The following is a 19,817-nucleotide window of genomic DNA, read 5'->3' as shown; positions in this document are numbered from 1 at the left end:
GATCTACAGGACCTCCTTAAGTCTTTTGAGACCACGAAGGAGCGTCGGTTGGCCACACCAGGTTGGAACTTAGACGTGGTACTAAGATTCCTTATGTCAGCAAGGTTCGAGCCACTTCAATCAGCCTCTTTTAAAGATCTCACTTTGAAAACTCTTTTCCTCGTCTGCTTAGCAACAGCTAAAAGAGTCGGTGAGATACACGCCTTCAGCAGGAACATTGGATTTACATCTGAAACGGCTACATGTTCCTTACAGCTTGGTTTTTTAGCCAAAAACGAACTTCCTTCTCGTCCTTGGCCCAAATCGTTCGAAATTCCAAGCCTTGCTAGTTTGGTTGGAAATGAACAAGAAAGAGTACTATGCCCAGTAAGAGCTCTTAAGTACTATTTGAAACGGACTAAGCCATTACGTGGACAATCAGAAGCTTTATGGTGTGCCATTAAGAAACCTTCTTTACCAATGTCGAAGAATGCAGTTTCTTATTATATCAGGCTTTTAATTCGAGAAGCTCATTCCCATCTGAATGAGGAGGACCATGCTTTGCTGAAGGTAAGGACACATGAAGTTAGAGCTGTCGCAACTTCAGTGGCCTTCAAACAAAACAGATCTCTGCAGAGTGTAATGGATGCAACCTATTGGAGAAGCAAGTCAGTGTTCGCATCATTTTACCTTAAAGATGTCCAGTCTCTTTACGAGAACTGCTACACCCTGGGACCATTCGTAGCAGCGAGTGCAGTAGTGGGTGAGGGCTCAGCCACTACATTCCCATAATCCCATAACCTTTTTTAATCTTTCTCTTGAAATGCTTTTTATTGTTGTTTTTTGGGTTGTCCGGAAGGCTAAGAAGCCTTTCGCATCCTGGTTGATTTGGCGGGTGGTCAAATTCTTTCTTGAGAAGCGCCTAGATTAGAGGTTGTGATGAGGTCCTTTAGTATGGGTTGCAGCCCTTCATACTTCAGCTCCTAGGAGTCGCTCAGCATCCTGTGAGGATCGCGAGGCTCAGTAAGGAAGACGTACTTAAAAAAGGCAGAGTAATTGTTCAAGTCGACTTCCTTACCAGGTACTAATTAATTTTATGTTTGTTATTTTGAATAACTGCTAAAATGAAATACGGAATACTTAGCTCTTAAGGTTAACATATATGCTGGTCTCTACCCACCCCCCTGGGTGTGAATCAGCTATATGATCATCGGGTAAGTTTAATATTGAAAAATGTTATTTTCATTAGTAAAATAAATTTTTGAATATACTTACCCGATGATCATAAATTAAAGGACCCACCCTTCCTCCCCAATAGAGACCCAGTGGACCGAGGAGAAAATTGGTTCTGTGTTGACATAGAGTACTTGAGTACCTACTCGATAGATGGCGCTGTTGATGTACACCCCCACCTGTATAGCGATCGCTGGCGTATTCCGCCCGTAGGTTTTTCTGTCGGGCAGCAGAGCTGACAGCTATATGATCATCGGGTAAGTATATTCAAAAATTTATTTTACTAATGAAAATAACATTTTAATTGGCAACAAGCTGCAGGGCTAGATAGGAAAAGAGGACAGGATCATGCTGACAACATTCATTTCAGCAAAGAGGGAAATAGAAAAGTTGCGCTTGCATGACCAAGACATAACATCTCGGCAGTAACTTAATCTTGAGAGAACTCTGTCATCATTTGGAAATCGTACTACAAGGGCTTCCACTCCAGCAATTGCTCCAGGCTTGCTGGAAGCATTACTGGTAAGCATCCACCATTTTCCCTCCTCTCTTGTTACAGTAGAATAGGAAACTTTGGATGATCATGGGTAGTGGTTGATTGACAATATCCCCTCCATGGGAGTTTACCTAGCACCCCACCTCCATCGTAGTTTCACTCGAACCCCACCTCCAGGGTAGTTCTACTCGAACCCCACCGCCAGTGAAATTCCGCTTCAACCCTACTTACAGGGGAGTTCCACTCGAACCCCACCTCAGGCGGAGTTCCACTCGATTACCACCTCTAGAGGAGTTCCACTCGATCCCCGCCTCCGGGGGAATAGCAGTCGAACCCCACCTCCGGGGGAGTAGCAGTCGAACCCCACCTCCGGGGGAGTAGCATTCAAACCCCACCTCCCGGGGGAGTAGCAGTCGAACCCCACCTCTGGGGGAGTAGCATTCAAACCCCACCTCACGGGGGAGTAGCAGTCAAACCCCACCTCCGGGGGAGTTGCAGTGGGACCCCACCTCCAGGGGAGTAGCAGTCGGACCCCACCTCCGGGGGAGTAGCAGTTGGACCCCACCTCCGGGGGAGTAGCAGTCGGACCCCACCTCCGGGGGAGTAACAGTCGGACCCCACCTGTCGGACCCCACCTCAGGGGGAGTAGCAGTCGGACCCCACCTCAGGGGGAGTAGCAGTCAGACCCCACCTGTCGGACCCCACCTCCGGGGGAGCTGGAGTCGGACCCCACCTCCAGGGGAGTAGCATTCGGATCCCACCTCCGGGGGAGCAGCAGTTGGACCCCACCTCCTGGGGAGCAGTAGTCGGACCACACCTCCGGGGGAGTAGCAGTCATACCCCACTTCCGGGGGAGTAGCAGTCATACCCCACTTCCGGGGGAGTAGCAGTTGGACCCCACTTCCGGGGAAGTAGCAGTCAGATCCCACCTCTGGGGGAGTTGCAGTCGAACCCCACCTCTGGGAGGCGTTCCAGTCGAACCCCACCTCCGGGGGGCGTTCCAGTCGAACCCCATCTCCGGGGGGCGTTCCAGTCGAACCCCATCTCCGGGGGGCGTTCCAGTCGAACCCCATCTCCGGGGGGCGTTCTAGTCGAACCCCACCTCCGGGGGGCGTTCCAGTCGAACCCCACCTCCGGGGGGGGGGGGGCGTTCCAGTCGAACCCCACCTCCGGGGGGGCGTTCCAGTCGAACCCCACCTCCGGGGGGGCGTTCCAGTCGAACCCACCTCCGGGGGGGGCGTTCCAGTCGAACCTCACCTCCGGGGGCGTTCCAGTCGAACCCCATATCCGACCCCATCTCCAGGGGAGTTCCAGTCAAATCCCATCTCTGGGGGAGTTCCAGTCGAACCCCACCTCCGGGGGCATTCCAGTCGAACCCCACCTTCGGGGGCATTCCAGTCGAACCCCATTTCCGACCCCATCTCTGGGGGAGTAGTCGAACCCCATCTCCGGGAGAGTTCCAGTCGAACCCCGCCTCCGGGCGAGTGGCATTCGGACCCTACCTCGGGGGGAGTTACACTCAGATCTCACCTCCGGGGGAGTTGCACTCGAATCCCCCCTCTGGGGGAGTTGCACCCGAACTCCACCTCCAGGGGAGTTGCACCCGAACTCCACCTCCAGGGGAGTTGCACTGGAACCCCACATCCAGGGGAGTTGCACTCAAACCCCATCTCCAGGGGAGTTGCACTGGAACCCCACCTCCTGGGGAGTTGTTCTTGAACCCCACCTTCGGGATAGTTGCACTCGAATCCCCCTCAGGGGAATATAGAAAAAATGTTCAACATTTTCCACCTGACCTCCATTGGTCTTGGATTCAGAACCTAAGAAATGAAAATGTCAGTCATCAAATCTCATATATGTTTTAAAGCCCAGTTACACTTAGTCATTGCTTGGACTATAAAGATAATGTTCCTAATGAAGGAGGAGAGATTTTAATCATTTATAAACAAATCAATAACTTTTAAAGTAATTTGTAAATTTGATAATTATACAAACTTCCATTCTCTAGATTGAAGGTCAGAGTGAAAGCTTAGTGGCCTGTTGGGTAAGTGGGGCTTCTCTGCCTCTCGTCAGTAATTGCCACCACCTCGATAAAAGTTTTAACTGTTGAATCCAGCTTTAAAGGGTTAGGTGAGAATGGTTAGGGAAAATATAAGTTACTTAAATTTTTTTTTTTCAAACTCGTTCATGAGTGGCACATGCAAGGAACAGGATAATGCCCCAGAGACTGACCATATATATTTATGATTAGCACCCAGGAATCCCTCCACCATAGCTAGGACCAGGGAGGACCAGGGAATGATTGCTGATGACTCGGCAATGATTGCTGATGACTCGGCAGGTAGACCTATAGGCTCCCCTCCCACTCCCTTGCTCACCAGGACAGTGATGTTGCAGAATACCAGAAACTACAGTATCAGGTTTGAATAGGGCTCAAACTCCTGTTCAACAGATTGTGAGATAAGGACTATTCCAATAGGCTACATAATGCCTGTACTATGTTAGTCAATGGCACAGAAACATGGGCACTGACAAAGAAAATGGAAAAGATTTTTGATAAAGTGAAACCCAAGTTAAGTTTCATGGTTTGAATTTGGTAGGAAGACCATAGTATGAAAGAGCTATTGATGAAGAAATGTAGGATCCATAACCTGGAAATAAAGGCAGAGAACTCGATAATTGAGATGGTTTGGACATTTAATGAGAGGGAGTGAGAAACAGTTAGTTGAAATTAGTTTGCAATTGATGGGGACTGAGCAATATCTTTACTACAGAAATTGTGGGGTTTCCGTATCAAAGGAAGAAAGACAAATGGCTAATATGGATATCAGTCTCGATGTCTTTAACTGACTGTTGAAAAATTGATGAAACGAGGAAAAGAAAGGGTGGAAGGCATAAGAATCTAGGATTCATGAAGATCCTAGTAGCCAGATGTCTGGGACTGGCAAAATCCTGCAGGAAGTCTGAAAAGGATGAAAGGGGACGACTCAAGCCAGATGAGAGTTATGGAAGTACAGGATAAAAGAGATTGAAGATAATTTGTTTCATGTCTAACCCCTTACAGGTTAGAGCTGAAATAAGAATGTTTGATAATGAAGATCTTTTTACTTTTAGGGTTTGTGTTCCAAAGTGAAGAAACCACTGGCCTCCAAATTTGACTTTGATCTTGATGAAAATACCAGAAAAGCCATTGAAGCAAGGTTAGTGAAAGCACGCTACCATCCAGGTAAACAGACTGTGAAAACTGTGGAACTTCCATCCGAATTATTGGAAGCAGTGTCTCATGTTCTTTCAGGTAAGGATAAGCTTTCTATAATGTTCTCATGATTATAAAGACCCCTGGGATATAAAGTAAGAAAAAAAAAGCATGTAGATTTATTATTCATTCAATCAGTGAGACTATTTTTTCATGTAGTTTCATTTAGAGAGAATTAGTAAGTGTAATAGTTTTATGTGATACAGTATTTGGGTTTTGGTCTTAGAATAGTTAACATCTCCTTGCCTCTGCCATTCATGAGTGGCCTTTAAACCTTTAAATATTGCCGGTTCTTTCATTATGGCTATTAGTTCCCCCCTTTAGCAGTGAATGTTATTTTGTGCTAGTTAGCAAGTAGAGGAGCTTTTTTAGCACTTGTTGAAGAATTGGTAATGTTACTCCACTATGTAAATGTGTTTGTGGTAGCTCAAGCCCAACTGATTACTGCCCAATTTCCATAAGTCCCACATTATCTAAAGTTTTTGAATGTCTTTTAGCAAAACATCTTAATAGGTTTGCTGAAGATAATCATCTATTCCCTAGATTGCAATTTGGCTTTCCTATAGGCCTTGGAGCATGTGCTGCCCTTCTTACAATCTCCAATGCTGTACAGAAATCCATAGATTGTAGTCTGGAAGTTTGTATGATTGGCCTTGATTTTAGTGCTGCGTTTGATCGTGTTAATCATGAGGCCCCTTTTTTTCAAACTCGAACAATTGGGAGTGGGTGGGTCTTTTCTAAGCATCATTATTGAAATTTCAAGTAATAAATTGCAAAGAGTTGTTGATGGTCACCATAGTGAGTATAGGAATGTTGTATCTGGTAATCTTCAGGGTAGTGTTCTTAGCCCTTTACTTTTCATACTATATGCACACGACATGTGGTTTGGCCTAGAAAACAATCTTGTTGCAAATGCAGATGATGCTACTCTACATCAATTCCATCCCCTCTATATAGATCTAGGGTTGCTGAATCCTTTAATAGAGATCTAGCTAAAATTAGTGTATGGTGCATATTATGAGGGAGGAAGTTGAATCCAGACAAAACTCAACTATGATTGTAATTAGGTCAAGGCCATTTGCTCCTCAACATCTGGATCTCGGCATTGATAATGTTATTTTAACTCTGTATGTCTCTCTTTAAATCTTAGGTATGGTTCTCGACAGCAAAGATACTTTTGAGAAATACGTTAGATCTGTGTCTTCTTCAATTGCACAGAAAATTGGTTTATTGAGAAAGCCTTGTAAGATTTTTTGTAATCAATCTATTCTGAAGAAGGGTTTTAATTCTTTCTTGTTACCATGTTTTGAGTATTGTTCTCCTGTCTGGTTTTCAGCTGCTGATTCTCATCTTAATTTGTTGGACAGGAACTTACGGTCTATTGAATTTCTTATTTCTGATCTAGATACAGTATTGACCTCTAGCACTATATTTCAATTAGTTCGTTATGCATGTTGCATGAGATTTTTAATAATTTTGACCATCCTTTACATTCAGATCTTCCCAGACAATACCATCCTGTTTGCAATACTAGGTATGCAGTTACTGTATTTCTAATAGTCATGCTTTCTCCATCATGAGGATCAGTACTACACAGAATTCTAGAAGCTTTATTCTAGCTGTGACCAAGTTGTAGAATAATCTTCCTAATCGGGTAGTTGGATCAGTAAAATTCCAAAAGTTCAAACTTGCAACAAATGTTTTTATGTTGAACAGGCTGACATAAGTCTCTTTATAGTTTATATATGAAAGATCTGTTTTAATGTTACTACTGTATTTAAAATATTTTATTTTAAATGTTCATTACTTCTCATCTAGTTTATTTTATTTCCTTTCCTCACTGGGGTATTTTTCAATATTAAACTTACCCGATAATCATGTAGCTGTCAACTCCGTTGCCCGACAGAATTCTATGGAGGGATACGCCAGCTATCACAATACTAGAAGGGGGTGTACTTACCAGCGCCACCTGTGGCCAGGTACTATAGTACTTCTTGTTGACACCTCCTCAATTTTTCCTCTGTCGTGCTTCCGGCAAGACGTTCTGGGATACGCTTATGTTCTTGGAGTATTTTCGCAGCCTCTACCTCATCGCTCTCCGCTCACACCGCAGGAACAGGAACTTGCTACTCCGCTTCCGCCAACCACTCAGCAAGCGCAACCCTTGAGTTCAGCCACTCATGCCAGGAGTCAGCCTCCTCCACCCATGCGCCTACCTTCTGCTTCTTCTTTTGTTCAGCCTTTGCAGTCTGAGCCTCAGGTGTTCCCTCAACAGATTCTTGAAGAGGAAACCACTAATATTGTTGTTCCTGCTCGTTCTGACTCTGCTGTTCAGCATACCTTTCCGATCTCTTCGTTACACTCTGGTGATGAGGCGTCTGATGATGAGGCGGCACACCTGGATCCCTCATCAGACGTGGATGAATCCAAGCCTTCTCCGCCTTCTATTGACTTTCGTAAGGTCTTGGCTCTGTTTAGGGAGGTATACCCAGACCACTTTGTCTCTGCTATTCCCCGCTCTCCACCATCTGAGTTTTCGCTGGGCATGCAGCCAGCTAAGTCTACCTATACTAAGCTAGTCCTAGCAAGGTCCTCTAAGAGAGCGTTAAGGATCTTAGGGGAGTGGTTGCAGACTAAGCAACACCTTGGCAAGACTTCGTTCATGTTTCCTCCGACTAAGCTCACTTCTAAAGCGGGCGTTTGGTATGCCACAGGAGAGGAACCAGGCTTGGGAGTACCTGCCTCTGCCCAGGCTGACTTCTCAAGTCTGGTAGACTCGCCTCGTAGAACTGCAATGAGGCGCTCTAAGGTTTGCTGGACCTTCTCAGACCTTGATCACTTCCTGAAGGGTGTTTTTAGAGCATTTGAGATGTTCAACTTCCTAGACTGGTGCCTGGGGGCCCTCAGCAAGAAGACCTCCCCTGCGGACAAGGATTCTGCCATGCTATTAATGTCTTGCATGGATAAGGCCATTAGAGATGGATCTGGCGAGCTTGCGTCGATGTTTGTATCAGGGGTTCTTAAGAAAAGGGAACAGCTTTGTACCTTCCTTTCCTCCAGCATTACACCTTGTCAAAGGTCACAACTCCTTTTCGCTCCGCTCTCGAAGTTCCTCTTCCCCGAAGAGCTGGTTAAGGACTTGTCTGCTGCCCTGATACAAAAGGACACACATGATCTTGTAGCCTCATCGGCTCGTAAGACTAAGGTTGCTACCTCAGTCCCCAGGACTTATCGCACCCCAGTGGCTGATACTCCTGCTACGAGGTTCATACCGCCCTTTCGTGGTAGAGCCCCCAGCCGAGGAAGCTCCCGTCCAGACTCTTCCAGGAGCAAGTCTAGGAAAGGTTCCAAGGCCTCTAAAGGAAAAAACTGACTCTCCGCATCTCCAGACAGCAGTAGGAGCCAGACTCAAGAGCTTCTGGCAAGCCTGGGAAAAGAGAGGTGCAGACGCCCAGTCTGTCAGTTGGCTGAGGGAGGGTTACAGGATTCCATTCTGCCTCAAACCCCCTCTGACCACATCTCCCATCAACCTCTCTCCCAACTACAAAGAAGAGGACAAGAGGCTAGCGTTGCACCAGGAGGTGTCGCTTCTTGTGCAGAAGAAGGCAGTGGTTATAGTCCGGGACCATCAATCCCCGGGCTTCTACAATCGTCTCTTTCTGGTGGCCAAGAAGACAGGAGGTTGGAGACCGGTGCTGGACGTCAGCGCGCTCAATGCGTATGTCACCAAGCAGACGTTCACGATGGAGACGACGAAGTCGGTCCTAGCAGCGGTCAGGCAGGAGGACTGGATGGTCTCGTTGGACTTGAAAGATGCCTACTTTCACGTTCCTATTCATCCAGACTCCCAACCTTTCCTGAGATTCGTTTTTGGAAAGGTTGTCTACCAATTCCAAGCCCTGTGTTTTGGCCTAAGCACAGCTCCTATGGTGTTCACCCATCTGATGAGGAATATAGCAAAATTCCTCCACTTATCGGACATCAGAGCCTCCCTCTACTTAGACGACTGGCTGTTGAGAGCCTCCACGAGTCGTCGCTGTCTGGAGAGTCTCAACTGGACTTTGGACTTAATCAGAGAACTGGGTCTGTTAGTCAACATAGAAAAGTCTCAGCTCATTCCCTCCCAATCCATTGTGTACCTGGGAATGGAGATTCGGAGTCAGGATTTTCGGGCTTTTCCATCGGCCCCCAGGATAAGCCAAGCCCTAGAGTGCATCATGAGCATGCTGAAGAGGAGCAGTTGCTCGGTGAGACAGTGGATGAGTCTCACAGGGACCCTTTCATCACTGGCCCTGTTCGTCGAGCTAGGGAGACTCCACCTCCGCCCTCTTCAATTCCATCTTGCAGCTCATTGGGACAAGGGTTTGACTCTCGAAGCAGTGTCTATCCCAGTCACCAAAGAGATGAAGACCACTCTCTTGTGGTGGAAGAACAATCTCCTTCTCAGGGAGGGCCTATCGTTGGCTATTCAGACCCCCAATCTTCATCTCTTCTCAGATGCATCGGACTCGGGCTGGGGTGCGACCTTGAACGGACGGGAATGCTCGGGAACGTGGAACGAGGAACAGGGAACGCTCCACATCAACTGCAAGGAGCTACTAGCAGTTCATTTAGCCCTGCTGAACTTCAAGTCCCTCCTGCTAGGCAAAGTGGTGGAGGTGAACTCAGACAACACCACAGCCTTGGCTTACATCTCCAAGCAAGGAGGGACCCATTCGAGGAGCCTATACGAGATCGCAAGGGACCTCCTCATTTGGTCAAGAAGTCAAAACCTCACTTTGGTCACGAGGTTCATTCAGGGCAACAGGAACGTCTCAGCAGATCGCCTAAGCAGAAGGAATCAGGTCATTCCCACGGAATGGACCCTCCACAAGAGTGTGTGCAACAGACTTTGGACCTTGTGGGGTCAACCTACCATAGATCTGTTTGCCACCTCCATGACCAAGAGACTTCCGCTGTACTGTTCCCCAGTTCCAGACCCTGCAGCAGTTCATGTGGATGCTTTTCTACTGAACTGGTCCCATCTCGACCTTTACGCATTCCCACCGTTCAAGATAATAAACAAAGTTCTGCAGAAATTCATCTCGCACGAAGGGACACGGCTGACGCTGGTTGCTCCCCTTTGGCCTGCAAGAGAATGGTTCACAGAGGTACTTCAATGGCTAGTCGACATCCCCAGGACTCTACCTCTAAGAGTGGACCTTCTACGTCAACCTCACGTAGACAGGTTGCACCCAAACCTCCACGCTCTTCGGCTGACTGCCTTCAGACTGTCGAAAGATTCGCTAGAGCTAGAGGCTTTTCGAAGGAGGCAGCCAGTGCGATTGCCAGAGCAAGAAGGGTTTCCACTCGTAGAGTCTACCAATCTAAGTGGGAAGTCTTCCGGAGCTGGTGTAGAGCCAATTCAGTATCCTCTACCAATACCTCTGTGACCCAAATAGCTGACTTCCTATTACATCTTAGGAATGAGAGATCCCTTTCAGCCCCTACGATTAAAGGGTACAGGAGTATGTTGGCTTCAGTTCTCCGCCACAGAGGTTTGGACCTTTCTTCCAACAAGGACCTTCAAGACATCCTTAAGTCTTTTGAGACTTCTAAAGAGCGTCGTCTATCCACTCCAGGCTGGAACCTAGACGTAGTCTTAAGGTTCCTTATGTCACCTAGGTTCGAACCTCTCCAGTCAGCTTCCTTCAAGGACCTTACCCTCAAGACTCTTTTTCTCGTCTGCCTTGCAACAGCTAAGAGAGTCAGTGAGGTTCATGCCTTCAGCAAGAACATTGGTTTCACGACCGAATCTGCAACATGTTCTTTTCAGCTCGGATTCCTAGCAAAGAACGAACTTCCTTCACGTCCTTGGCCTAGATCGTTTGAAATACCTAGCCTCTCCAACATGGTAGGTAACGAACTAGAGAGAGTCCTTTGCCCTGTCAGAGCTCTCAAGTATTATCTTAATAGGTCTAAACCTATTCGAGGACAGTCAGAAGCCTTATGGTGTGCCATCAAGAAACCTTCGAGGCCCATGTCCAAGAACGGGGTTTCGTATTATATAAGGCTTCTGATTAGAGAAGCCCATTCTCACTTAAAGGAGGAAGACCTTGCATTGCTGAAGGTAAGGACCCACGAAGTAAGAGCCGTAGCTACTTCGATGGCCTTTAATAAAAACCGTTCTCTGCAGAGCATAATGGATGCAACCTATTGGAGGAGCAAGTCAGTGTTTGCATCATTTTATCTTAAAGATGTCCAGTCTCTTTACGAGAACTGCTACACCCTGGGACCATTCGTAGCAGCGAGTGCAGTAGTAGGTGAGGGCTCAGCCACTACATTCCCTTAATCCCATAACCTTTTTTAACCTTTCTCTTGAATGCTTTTATTGTTGTTTTTATGGTTGTTACGGTAGGCTAAGAAGCCTTCCGCATCCTTTTGATTTGGCGGGTGGTCAATTCATTCTTGAGAAGCGCCTGGGTTAGAGGTTGTGTAGAGGTCCTTTAGTAGGGGTTGCAGCCCTATATACTTTAGCACCTTTGAGTTGATTCAGCCTCCAAGAGGAACGCTGCGCTCAGTAAGGAAGACGAACTTAAAAAAGAGGCAGAGTAACGGTTCAATTCGACTTCCTTACCAGGTACTTATTATTTCATTGTTATTTGAGATAACTGTTATATGAAATATGGGATACTTAGCTATCCTTTAATCTTGTACACTGGTTTTCACCCACCCCCCTGGGTGTGAATCAGCTACATGATTATCGGGTAAGTTTAATATTGAAAAATGTTATTTTTATTAGTAAAATAAATTTTTGAATATACTTACCCGATAATCATGATTTAATCGACCCTCCCTTCCTCCCCATAGAGAACCAGTGGACCGAGGAAAAATTGAGGAGGTGTCAACAAGAAGTACTATAGTACCTGGCCACAGGTGGCGCTGGTAAGTACACCCCCTTCTAGTATTGTGATAGCTGGCGTATCCCTCCATAGAATTCTGTCGGGCAACGGAGTTGACAGCTACATGATTATCGGGTAAGTATATTCAAAAATTTATTTTACTAATAAAAATAACATTTTTCCCTGTTGGAGCCCTTGGGCTTATAGCATTCTGCTCTTCCAATTAGGGTTGTAGCTTAGTTAGTAATAGTAATAATGATGATGATAATACTTTGCCTGGTATGCCATGATGCATCAGAGTTAGATTCTCCTCCTTCCTTTTCATGCTAAATTAAGATTTCTTCTGTTACTGGGTGTGTTTATTGCTTTTAACATGTTTATTGGAATTGTAAGAAAAGGCAAAACACATAAAAATGCAGAACAACTATATTCTCAAGAGTAAACAAAGGGACACCATTACTCTCAAGTATCTGTTGTGCAACTGAAGTTACCAAAACACACTCGAGTGACTTGTGCTGTGATTTCGGAAAGGTTGGTAATTCTTCTTTAGATGTGTGCAACTGTCAGATTTATTAGAAAAAACTTTTTAATTATTACAAGTATACAAATGATACATCTGTCAAACTTTTGAATGCAGAAGGCATACTTGAAACGATGTCATAATGAAAAAAGCTAAATCTCTATTATTTATGAAGGTAATCAAATGAAACTTCATCGGGTGTTATACAATAAGTTGTCCTCTGTGTAGATCAAGTAACCCATTTTCGATGTCTGAAAAAAACAAAAACAGAACCTGTCTTCTTAAAGTATATAATAGATTTATGTCTTTAGCTATCGATTCTTTCACTATTATGTTAGGAGTTTCGGACTACTATTTTGTGTTTGAGCAGAAAAGGAAGTGGCAAGAGAGGGAGCTGCAAACTGTCTAATTTCATGTTCATGGTCTTGTCTTTTAAAACTAATAATTCACTTTAGTGCTGTATGGTGGCTTTTGTAGCTAATTTCAACATCTTACTGCGTAGGCTTATCGACAGATGTGTGTAAGGAAGTTGGCCTCTAATTGGAGTTATCTCTCTCTCTCTCTCTCTCTCTCTCTCTCTCTCTCTCTCTCTCTCTCTCTCTCTCTCTCTCTCTCTCTCCAGTGTTTCAGTAGGCAAAAATATTGGAAGAAGTTACCACAAAATGATTAGGTTTCAGGTAAATATTCCTCATCTGAAGGAAAAAGAAATAATATAAAACCATGATTAGATGTAGTAACTGGATAAAACTGAAGGAACACATCAAGAATTTAGAATACGACAAAACAGGGAACAGGTATGCAATGGGACTCCTTTGTAGAAATATATGAAGAAAACAAATGCTAATTGTATACCAAATAAAAATATTTTACCAAATGGAATTCCACCACCTAAGTGGTTCAACAGAGAAATAGCCAATGCAATGAGAAGTAGAAACAGGAAATATAAATCAATGGGCCCACAGCCCTCAATTCATGAAATTTCCGAGCACAAGAAGTTAAGGCGTAAAATAGATAAACTAGTTAGAAAGGCCAAGATTAATGAAGAGAAAAGAGTTGCTTTCCTAGTAAAGAAAATCCAAAAAAAAAAAAAAATTTGCATATGTAAACAGTAGAAACCCAATAAAAAAACACATTAGCCCATTAAAAAATTTGGAGGGTTATAACAAATTATTTGAAAAAAGCCAAACTGATGAATGCATATTTCACAACAGTATTCACTAGGGAAGAATCAACGACCCTCATCGAACCAGCTATCAAATATGAAGAACCCCAACCATTATAAAGAATCGCCTTTACAATGGATGATGTCAAAAAGAAAATAAAAGGACTCAGTAAGTCTAAAGCACAAGGTCCAGATGATATTCATCCAAGAGAGATTATAGAACTAGAAGAAGAGGTAACCCCACACTTTTACAAAATGTTCCAAAAGGCAGTCAGTGAAAGAAAGGGACCACAAGGATGGAAACTAGACAATGTTCCTCCAATCTACAAGAAGGGACCAAAAGAAGAACCTAGCAACTACAGACCTGTATGTGTAACTTCCGAGCCTTGCAACATTTTTTAATCAATTATAGTAGATTCAATAGTATAACATGTAAAGTAAAACAATATTCTGATAGACAGCCAACATGGTTGTAGACAAAAAAGATCATGTGTGACAAATCTTTTGGAATGTTTCCACATGTTTAGAATTTATGACAAAAGCAGGACAATAGACATCCTATACCTAGACTTTCAAAAGACTTTTGACAAAGTTCCACATAAAAAATGAATGGTCATAATTAGAGCACTACGAATCATTGAAGATCCAGCTGAATGGATTGAAGATTTGCTAACAAACAGAAAACGGAGAGTTGTAATCAATGGAGAAGCTTCAGACTGGGCAGCTGTTACAAGTGGAGTACCTCAAGGATCTGTCCTTGACCCATTGCTATTTCTTATCTACATTAATGACATAGATTTAGTATTAACTAGTAGAATAGCAAATTTGCTGACGATACTAAACTTGGCATAAATTCTGCGAACTCAGAAGATGTAGAAGCCTTAAGAGAGGATCTAATGAAGCTAGGAGAATGGTCCAGTAAATGGCAAATTCCTTTCAACTGTGGGAAATGTAAAGTCATGCACATAAGTTATAGTAACCCAAAATCAGACTCGCTGCTGGGTAATGAAATAGAAAGTGTGAAGCAGGAGGAAGATCTTGGTATTATTATCAGCAAGGTTTTGAAGTTCACCAAACAGAGCATAAAAGCTGAAAAGAAAGCGCAAAAACTAATAGGTTACATAAAGAAACAATTCAAATACAGAAACAAAGAAACTGTACTAGAGCTGTACACATCAGTAGCTATTTCTTATCTACATTAACGACATAGATTTAGGATTAACTAGTAGAATAGCCAAATTTGCTGACGATACTAAACTAGGCATAAATTCTGCGAACTCAGAAGATGTAGAAGTCTTAAGAGAGGATCTAATGAAGCTAGGAGAATGATCCAGAAAATGGCAAATGCCTTTCAACTGTGGGAAATGTAAAGTCATGCACTTAAGTTATAGTAACCCAAAATCAGATTACTCACTGGTGGGTAATGAAATAGAAAGTGTGAAGCAGGAGGAAGATCTTGGTATTATTATCAGCAAGGGTTTGAGATTAACCAAACAGAGCATAAAAGCTGAAAAGAAAGCACAAAAACTAATAGGTTACATAAAGAGACAATTCAAATACAGAAACAAATAAACTGTACTACAGCTGTACACATCAGTAGCAAGACTCCATCTAGAATACGGAGTCTAATTCTGGGCTCCAAGTATTCAGAAGGATATACTGTAGATAGACTGGAAGCAGTACAAGCTAGGGCCACCAAAGTACAGTGGAACCTCTACATATGATTGCCTTTACATACGATTGTCCCAACATCCAAAGTAAAATTTGATCAAATTTTCGTCTCAACACCCGAAGTCATGCTCCAACATCCGACTTAGATCTTGTTTCATCACTTTCACTCAATTCAATCTTAGTTTTCTTTGCTTCACTTTCTTTCTCTTCATCAAGATCACTAGACCGCTTCGTAGATTTTTTAAAGAAACTATCGAGAGAAAGTTGCTTGGTACAGCTTTTCAGATTTTATTCTGAAATGGGTTAAGCAGACATCATCGAATTGCGAAAGTACACAGCAAACCTGAAGTTTCTGTGGGTGAAACTTATCGATAAAATCAACCACGTGTTGATGATGTGCTAACATCTCTTTTATTTCAGTCGAACTTGAGATGTGCTCTACCTCCTTGATGTCCTCTGCCTCACTCAACTGCTCTTGGAACTCGTCATGCTGCATGGCATGCAGCTCCTTGAGTTCCTCGGTGGTGAGCTCTTCATGATGCTCCTCGACAAGTTCGGTGATGTCATCTTCATCGACCTCCAGACCCATGGACTTGCCAAGGGATACAATCTCTTCTACGTCTTCCCCTACGGCAAGCATAGGTTCAGGCTCGGGGCCAAAACCTTCAAAAACACTGGGAGAAACAGCATTACGCCAAAGCTTCTTCCAAGCTTAATTCACTGTCCATCGAGTTACTCCCTCCCAAGCCTGATCTATGATCTTCAAGCAGTGCATGATATTGAAATGGCTCCTCCAAAATTCACACAAAGTTAAGTTGGTGCTTTGCGTGACAGTAAAGCACTGCTTAAATAAGTGCTCGCTGTAGAGCTTTTTAAAATTCGAGATGACTTGCTGGTCCATGGGCTGGAGGATAGGGGTGGTGTTCGGTGGAAGATACAGCACTCTGATGAATTTGAACTGGTCGATGATATCATCTTCGAGTCCTTGGGGGTGAGCGGGAGCATTATCCAAGCAAAGCAAGCACTTTAAAGGCAAATTCCTCTCCTGAAGGTACTTCTTGACAGCAGGGCTGAAAAAGTGGTTTACCCAATCATAAAAGAAATGCCTAGTAACTCAAGCCTTAGAATTAGCATGCCAGAAAACATGCAGCATGTCCTTATTGACTCTATGTGCCTTAAATGCCCTAAGGTTTTCGGAATGATAAACCAATAATGGCTTTATTTTACAGTCCCCGCTGGCGTTGGCACATAGGGAGTCAACCGATCCTTCATAGGCTTATGTCCAGGCATTTTCTTCTTTTCGGAGGTGATGTATGTTCGACTAGGCATCTTTTTCCAAAATAGACTGGTTTCATCACAATTGAGAGCTTGCTGCTCTACGTAGCCTTCATCCTCCACGATCTTTTCGAACTTTTTAACAAAATCATTAGCAGCCTTGGTGTCCAAACTTGAAGCCTCTCCGTGCCGAACAACTGAAGTAATTCCGGTCCGTCTCTTAAAATATAAATATTAGAATGGTATTTTTCAATAATTTTAAGATAGGCAATTTGCTCAAGTCCAAGGAGTCGTTATCTAGCGAACTATGTTCTATGGTGGTTTATAAATTTGTGTGTCCGAAGTGTAGTTCGGAATATGTGGGTAGTTCGACAAAATTGTTGTCTACCAGAACCTTTGAACATAGGGGCATTAGTTCAAGGACCCTTCTACCGCTAGGTAAGCCTTCTCATTCCTCTATAAGAGATCATTGCCATGGAGTGTGTAACACCAATTTTAATCATCTTGATTTTAGTATTATATGTAAAGCTCGATTTGAGACCGAGCTAAGATTATTGGAAACATTTTACATAGAAAAACTTCAACCCAAACTAAACCTAGACAACTCTGCTTTCAGCAGAAAAGTGTTTTAAGTATTATTTATTTTTAATTTTAATTTATCTTATTTTTCTCATGTCTTTTACCAATGTTTTTTATTGCTTGTATCAATGTATGTTTTTAACTTTACAGAACCTGATGATGGACAAATTGTCCGAAACGTTGTAATAAAGGTGATTGGATGAAGATGATGTTTCGATTTGTGCTTGCACTACAGTTCCTCATAGTTAGTTTAGCCTCAGGAAAACAGGAATGATGAGGATAGTTTCTCCTTATTCTACTTACTGTCACACATATCAGCCAAAAGAGTTGCCCTTTTTCTTTGGACAGGGAGTGACAGAACCATCTAGTTCAAGTAAAGGAGGAATTGATGAGTTGGAACTGACATGCATTTTTTTATTTGGATGGTAGAAATTGTATACAATATGTGGTCATTCAACTCTCTTATTGCCTGGATTTGTTGATTATTTTACTAAGCCTTAACCTACTACCTCTTGTGTTTCATTGGGTAGTTTCTTATAAGAATTTTTAATATTTTATTTTCTCATGAAAGGCTATGATTTTTCAAGTAAAATTATTTATTTATTATGATCTATGCAATATTCTATTTTTTTCAGATTATCCAAAAAACTCCATTGAATCCGGTGGAGTACAGCTATCAAAACACATTTGGTCTCGCCATCTTCCACTTGAAGGTATTGAATATGAAGATAAATTAAGAGATGTTACAGAAAAAGTTATTCATCAAGGTAAGTTAAATCCTGCATTGTTGCAATATATCTGAATACTCCTGTATTGATTGATAATCATGTCTTTTGGGAGTGGTTTATAATTATCACATATCCTTGAAGCAGTAATAATTTCATTTACATGTACAGTATGTACTGTACAAAGCATAAATCTTAAGTACCAGAGCTTTTTGTGATTGAAACCCGGCAAGGGGTTACTACATCTGATGATGAATATTACGTTATATATGCAATATTAAAGATTCTTCCATTATATCCATTCAGCCACCGACCTGCATTTCTGTTGGCGAGGAAACAAAAATCAAAGATCTTTTCCTCACTCCCCGTTGTGAGATGGCTGAGATCGACCTCCACAAATGCACGATTGGTAGACTAATAGATGATAGGCTTGGAGCAACCCTTGGACTTAGCAAGCTTGAGGTGATTGCTGCATCACTTGGTCACAGCCCTTTCTTGGTTAAATGTGACTTCTATTTTCACAGGTTTCCTACACTAACTGAAAGTAGAACCCATCATGATATAGATTAGATTTTGTGTGTATGATTGGGCAAATTGGCTTAGATTTTTAACTGTCTTTTCCAACATCATATTGATGTAAGGAAGGAATCCAAAAGAATTTGTCCTCAAATTTTATGTAATCTCTGTCTGAAGAAAACTATTTTTTAACTTAATATAAAAGGTTGCAACCAAAGCCAATTTATTTAAAAAAACAAACTCTATTACTGTAACGCATAACCTGAAATACTAAATTATTTCCTGTCAGAGGTTGTGGTGGCCGATGTGGTAACGTCTCTGACTGGTGATTGCCAGACTGGGGTTCAAGTCCCGCTCAAACTCGTTAGTTTATCTGGTTGCTGCAACATCACCATCCTTGTGAGCTAAGGATGGGGTTTTTGGGGGATCCTATAGGTCTATGTGCTGAGTCATCAGTAGCCATTGCCTGGCCCTCCTTGGTCCTAGCTTGGGTGGAGAGGGGCTTGAGCACTAATCATATGTGTTTATGGTCAGTCTCTAGGGAATTATCCTGTTCGATAGGGCAATGTCACTGTCCCTTGCCCCTGCCATTTATGAGCGACCCTTAAACCTTTAAAAGAGGCTTTGTTCCGTAACTGAAATACAAACCACGCTATTTAACCCTGGATAGGTACGCTCCTCGGACACCCCTTTAAGGGTATACTCGGACGCGAACGACCCCGACGCCAAAAAAAATTCTTGAAAAATCAGTTTTTGCAGTAACCTCCTTTTTTCTTTTGCCAAAAAAAACTTCAATGAATGCTTAAAACAACTGTAAAGATAAATACTACTCATCTGCAGAAAAACTATTTATTATAAATATTTTAAAAAATTAAGTAGAAAAAAAAAGACCTGACATAAAAATTCATAAAAAAAAAGTTTATACATATATACACAAATCCTTTTAGGAATTGATTCTTGAATGTTTAGGACACATCTTTATGTATTTTGGATGAAGTCAGACCCATGGAGGTGAAGATTTGAAATGAGAAAAAAAGGGTAACTTTTTTTGGCCAAAATAATTTGTCCAAATTTCATGAATTTTTTTGGGTACCCAAATGAAATAGGAAGTGGCTAATTTTTTTAGGGAATAAACATATGTTATCCTAAAATAGAAATATGTAAAAAAATCTTCATTATTTTGTAAATTACATTTATATCAGGGGCCATATCTAAAGGTAATTTTTTGAGTACTTAGAAATTTCGTAAAAAAATACATATATTTAATATATAATATGATATTTATGCAGGTAAAATTATACCAAAATATCACAAATTCTATAGGGAACAAGAATATATATAGATAGGGCAACTTACGCTTCGGATATGTCCACAAAATGGCCGCCAACCACACTGACTCAGACTCCCTAATCTGCCACTTGAAATGTAGGAAGGGTATGTCAATTTCAAGGTGTTATTTACTAATCTAATTATTATTGGATATGCATAAAAATTGTATGGTGGGTTGCCGGATAATTGTCGATT

The 19,817-nt window shown here is 42.6% G+C and overlaps 1 protein-coding gene across 1 annotated transcript in view; it reads left to right on the top strand.

Moving 5' to 3' along the window:
- Positions 1–19,817, top strand: part of LOC137657115 (ribosome assembly protein METTL17, mitochondrial) — a 93,837-nt gene that overhangs the window by 33,954 nt on the left and 40,066 nt on the right. Inside the window, exons 3-4 of the mRNA XM_068391476.1 lie at positions 4,823–5,003; positions 17,688–17,819. Coding sequence (XP_068247577.1) covers positions 4,823–5,003; positions 17,688–17,819 — 313 coding nt within the window. The remainder of the gene's footprint in view (positions 1–4,822; positions 5,004–17,687; positions 17,820–19,817) is intronic.

The sequence above is a fragment of the Palaemon carinicauda genome, chromosome 18 (assembly GCF_036898095.1).
Source record: "Palaemon carinicauda isolate YSFRI2023 chromosome 18, ASM3689809v2, whole genome shotgun sequence".
NCBI lineage: Eukaryota > Metazoa > Arthropoda > Malacostraca > Decapoda > Palaemonidae > Palaemon > Palaemon carinicauda.
The sequence above is the reverse complement of the archived record's forward strand: the minus strand, read 5'-3'. Positions and strand labels throughout refer to the sequence as shown.